Source organism: Rhagoletis zephyria, unplaced genomic scaffold (assembly GCF_001687245.7).
Source record: "Rhagoletis zephyria isolate East Lansing unplaced genomic scaffold, Rhagoletis_zephyria_1.1 Rzeph_scaffold_03006, whole genome shotgun sequence".
NCBI classification, from domain to species: Eukaryota; Metazoa; Arthropoda; class Insecta; order Diptera; family Tephritidae; genus Rhagoletis; species Rhagoletis zephyria.
In genome coordinates, this window is record NW_016160090.1 from 56,606 (window position 1) to 62,382 (window position 5,777).

General features: G+C 33.1%; 1 protein-coding gene across 2 annotated transcripts in view; it reads left to right on the forward strand.

Moving 5' to 3' along the window:
• Septin1 (Septin 1) overlaps positions 1–4,179 on the forward strand; it is a 21,730-nt gene extending 17,551 nt beyond the window's left edge. For both annotated transcript variants that reach the window (XM_017622997.1, XM_017622996.1), the window contains 4 exons: positions 813–1,005; positions 1,082–1,340; positions 1,401–1,766; positions 1,870–4,179. In XM_017622997.1, the coding sequence (XP_017478486.1) occupies positions 813–1,005; positions 1,082–1,340; positions 1,401–1,766; positions 1,870–2,119 (1,068 nt within the window). In that variant the 3' untranslated portion in view covers positions 2,120–4,179. The remainder of the gene's footprint in view (positions 1–812; positions 1,006–1,081; positions 1,341–1,400; positions 1,767–1,869) is intronic.
• Positions 4,180–5,777: the final 1,598 nt, after the last annotated feature.

The following is a 5,777-nucleotide window of genomic DNA, read 5'->3' on the forward strand; positions in this document are numbered from 1 at the left end:
TTATTTTTTTTTTTTTTTTTTTTTTATGTATGTTACCGCATAACTTTGGACCACGTCAACCGATTTTTTTTATATGAGAGTTGAAGTCGGTTTTTTTTTTGCTAAAAATTACTTGTTATGTATTATGTTGCAGTATAAACTATATTTTTATAAAAATTCAGCGAAACGAAATTAGTCTAAAAAACTTTGCATACATTGCCAAAAATTCTGCCAATACATTTGTTCGGCACTGTATGCATATTTTTATAAAAAAAAATAAGAAAAATTTGGTACATAAACATAAATAAATAAAATCGTCAAAACGTCAGGGTATACTTATTTTTGACTCTCACTCTAGATATGCACATATGTACATACATACATACGTATAAATGTATGCAACTAACAGCTTATCGCTTAACTGCTTGAAAATGTAAGTACAAATTAAAGGAAGAAAACCCATCCACTAACCAGCCCTTTACAATTTGATAAAATTCAACACAAACTCATGTCGAATGAAAGCAAATTGGATTTTTTATGTTGCTTTTGTGCCATTTGGCGGTTAAAACAAGAGGCCAATGCGACATCACGTTTCCCTATTGACTGACGTACTACCGAACGACCAACTGACCGCCAAGTCAGCCATATAATCACCACAAATGCGCGGTCGCGGTCACTGCTGCTGCAGTCAGTCGCCGTCTGGGACGTTAATTACATTTTGTTACATTCAATTCCATTGTATGCATAGCACCCTTTCCTTCTACAAACACTTTGCACACACTGTCTTTTTTCATTATTATTTTCACTCTTTTATTCTTTTCTTTCCCTTGCAGTTTTCGAGTATTGAAACACCTGGTTATGTTGGCTTCGCCAATTTGCCAAATCAGGTGCATCGTAAATCGGTGAAAAAGGGCTTCGAATTCACGTTGATGGTGGTAGGTGAGTCCGGACTGGGGAAGTCCACCTTGGTTAATAGTCTCTTCTTGACGGATCTGTATCCGGAGCGAGTTATTCCAGACGCCATAGGTGAGTAAAAAAATTAAAGTATTACTTTTAACTTATTTTAGTTTTTTATTTCTTGTATTTTCATGCATGTTTTCAGAAAAACAAAAGCAGACCGTCAAATTAGAAGCCTCTACAGTTGAGATTGAGGAGCGCGGCGTTAAATTGCGTCTAACGGTTGTTGATACGCCCGGCTTCGGTGATGCAATCGATAATTCGGATAGCTTCAGCGCCATACTGCAATACATTGATGAACAGTATGAGCGTTTTTTGCGCGATGAGAGCGGCCTGAATCGTCGTAACATTGTGGACAATCGTATACACTGCTGTTTCTATTTTATATCGCCTTTCGGACATGGGTATGTACCGCAATAAAATTTTGAAATTCTCCTTTGATAATTACCCACACTTTTTAACAGCCTTAAGCCACTCGATGTAGAATTCATGAAAAAATTACACTCCAAAGTGAATATTGTGCCTGTGATCGCTAAAGCTGACTGCCTCACAAAAAAGGAGATCCTCCGTCTCAAATGCCGTATCATGCAAGAAATAGAGGATCATGGCATTAAAATATATCCACTGCCTGATTGTGATTCCGACGAGGATGAGGATTACAAAGAGCAAGTAAAACAGCTGAAGGAAGCGGTGCCGTTTGCAGTATGTGGCGCAAACACGCTGCTCGAGGTGAAGGGCAAAAAGGTGCGTGGCCGCTTGTATCCGTGGGGAGTTGTGGAAGTGGAGAATCCCGATCACTGTGACTTTATTAAGTTGCGTACGATGTTAATGTAAGTTTGTAAAAAAAAAGTCCAATTCAAAAGTAAAATACAATTTTTCAAACTTGCTGCTCTATAGTAATTCGATAAATGCACTTTTCCTTTTACTTTCCAGCACTCATATGCAGGACCTTCAGGAAGTCACCCAAGAAGTGCACTACGAAAATTATCGTTCCGAGCGTTTGGGTAAGGGCCGCAAGGAAAATGGTATGAAAGTCGAGCGCGACTCCATGGTGCCAACGCAAATTGTCGTGAGTAGCGTCATCTCCGAGAAGGATCGAATATTACAAGAAAAGGAAGCGGAGTTGCGACGCATGCAGGAGATGCTGGCGCAAATGCAGGCCAAAATACAAGCGCAACAATAGGTCTAGAAAGGGAGTGTGCGAAAGAGTGCAAAGTAGCGCAGGTGTAAGCATAAAAAACTATATACTATAACGGCAACAACAACTAAAGCAGCAACAATAAAAATAGTAATAATAAAAACCAAATTGACAAGAGCAGCCGAGCGACTGCTGACTCAGGTGATGAAGCTAATATGAAATATGTTAGAGCATTGTATTACTATTACTGGCTAGCCAGAATGTAGTAACACAGCCACAAGCTATTTCGCTAGCTACATCAGCTACAAGCCAAGCAATAACACACCATAACCACAGCTATATATTGTGGGAAGTATAGAGCATTTGGAATATTTGGACTTTTGACCTCACCATTCTGGTTAGCCAGTTAGACACGACAGCAGCAACAACAAGGAATATTAGAACGTTAAATTGTGAAGCTGCGGTGCATTTCTTCACAAATGCCTCCACAAAATTACAATCTTTAAGAGCTGCTTTTTTACTAACAAAATGTTCTAAAATAGTTTTTTATTTCGAATTTTTTTTATTATTAAATAGTTGAGTAACATTCTTGGACCAACTTCTTGCACCTAGACGTTAATTTTATGGTCTTTGTATAAAAATATTGGGCATTGTTTTGTAATTATTAGCAACTATGCTTATTTTTAATATTATTTGATATGTAGTAACTAGTACATATAGGCAGAAACATTCATATATAGCCTTTTCGTATTTGGGTAACTCTATTAAATTCGAAAAAAAGAAAAAGTTGAAAAACTTTTCATACGAATTTCCATGCGAATTTTGAGAGCTCGGTTTAAGTTTCCCGATTTTCCAATTTGAAGAAATACATCAAAAATGTATATATTTGAATATCTTATGTTGTTTTCACGACGGAAACAGTATATTTCTGCAATGTTTTATGTTACGTAAGACGACTTTAAATTCCTGACATGGTGCAAAAAAAATTTACATGCATCGCATATTTAAATCAAAAATATTCATAGTGGTTGAGAATAACCAATGCTGCTTAGGACGAACTCGGTAAATTTTTGGTTAATGTTTTTTAGCCTTCGGTATAACTTAAAATAACAATTATTTGTATTGTTTAAATGAGTTTACATACCCGCCCACACACGTAAACACACACATCTTGAAGTACATTCTAAATTTTGCTCATCATACATACTCACTCTACATACATAATAATGTAGTATTTAAGTACTTCAAACATAATCACTAAGGACCTACGCATGATTAAAACACAAAGCCACCGTCACAAAAAAAGATGTGGGAAAGTATCCATAAACATCCATTTTAACCGCTCGCACTCTAAACATTTCAGTTATTTTACCACAAACGCCTACACGACATCCGCCCATATTTGTTATACGTACCGTACACACAATTACTTGGTCATTGTTGAAGTTTAATTAAACACAGCACTCCATTTTACATATTTGAATAGCCACTTGAGCTTGTTTTTTATTAGCCTTATCTGGTTTTACTTATATGAAAACATAATTTTTTGCAATCTAAAAATTAAAAAAAAAAACATGTATGCAGATAGTATGTCAGTCCTATATAAATGAGAATATATTTTTAATTACACAGAAATGATATGGAAAATATTTTTATATTAATAACTACATATGTAAGCAATATGCTTTCTACATTTTCGAATTGTCTTTGAAATTATTTGCATACATACCTTTTTTGAAAACTAAGATGTTTTCAACTAAAATGTATGCTATTAGTAATAATAATAAAGCGTTTAACTATTTTATTGACACATGTATGTATGTACATCCACATTTCGGTTTAATCATAGCATTTGTAATGTCTTAGTAATATGTACATAGAAAATTTATGAGCTAATAAGTACTTTTGTAAGAAAAAGAAGAAAATGATTTACTTATCTGAAAGCTTATAAGACTTGGTTCTTTTTAAAATATAAATTTTTAGGTGTAAAAAGCACAAGAAATTATTTACAATTAAATGCTTAAAGTTGGAAAATTCACAAACCATAAATGTGTTTGACAGTTAACATTTCTGGTTAAGGAAATGCCCTTTTCTGTTATAATAAAGTAAATATAAATAGTTTTGACAATACTAGCAACTACATCTANGTTGAAAATATAAATTTTTAGGTGTAAAAAGCACAAGAAATTATTTACAATTAAATGCTTAAAGTTGGAAAATTCACAAACCATTAATGTGTTTGACAGTTAACATTTCTGGTTAAGGAAATGCCCTTTTCTGGTATAATAAAGTAAATATAAATAGTTTTGACAATACTAGCAACTACATCTAGATGGTCCTCTGCAATAACGACACAATTCAAAATGCACAAAGTAAAAACTTACTACTGTTAAGTAGCTCAAGTCTATAATCCTTATCTAATTTTTACAACATACTGTAGTAAGTGGATTAGACGAGGATTATCGACATAAGCCACTTAACAGTAGTAAGGGATTTTATATTTTGAATTTTGAATTTTATCGCTATTGCAGAATACCACCGAAGGCACATTAAATAAACTCCCTTTGATTTTCATATATAAAAATCAATTAACAAAAGTGCTTGGTTTCTTTAAAAGCATAAATTGGTTTGTCAAATTTTGCTTGGTGCTGCTCTGGCTTTTTTACTCCTTAGCTTTTCCTATATACACACACATGCATACAAACATATACATACATATAGGTATCATACCTAGATCCATACATATGAACGATTTAGAATCATAAAAAGATATAAGTAACTAAATAAAAAACAATTATTTAATATTTTGTAAACTCTAAACGCTAGTATGTACATAATTACATACAAATACAAATGCTGCATTATTTAATATAAATAAATAGCTATATTAAAATCTTGATATATAGAATATTTAAATATATACTTGCGCTAGTAAAAAAGGAACAAATACGGTGGACCAACAACTTTGCTGTTGATTAATTCAAATATGAAATAATTACAACTAAAAAAACGACACTAGTTAAACAATTTCAATATAAAAAATTTCGAGTGAAAGTTTAAAAAGAACCTACCAACGCATATACATACATACATATGTAGTATATACATACTATGTAGACTCAGCTGTGCGTAAGCGTTGATGTGCTGTGGTATATTTGCAATCTCGCTGTGCATTTCGATCTGCAAAAGCATTATATATAATTATAATAGATTTGCATTTACACCAGCGATTTGCACAAAATTATCAGGACAACAAAGAAAAACTTTTAATTATAAAAATTTAAGCTATATGATAATAAAAAAATACATAAATACATTTATACTCGCTTTTATACCTACATCAAAATAACATGCTGTATTTTTTTTTATAGTTAATTTGTACCATCAACAATTTATTTTGCTCATTTTCGAACTCGTGCACCTTTACATATCGCACACCTAGATCTAAAGTGAGCTAGCTCAAAATTCAGAGGGAAATTGAACTGCTTGTGGATCGTATAGATTCAACGCAATTAATACAAAAACGGGTATAACAGTAGTTTTTTAGTTAATGTATATAATCATGAAAATATTTTTTGAGTCGATCGCACTTTAGATCTAGGTGTGCGTTATGTACATAAGAAAATAAATGCCTGTTATTTAAATACTTTAATAGGGGTATTCTCTGAGTCTTGCAAAGCCCTTTCACGTTGCCTGGTTTGCA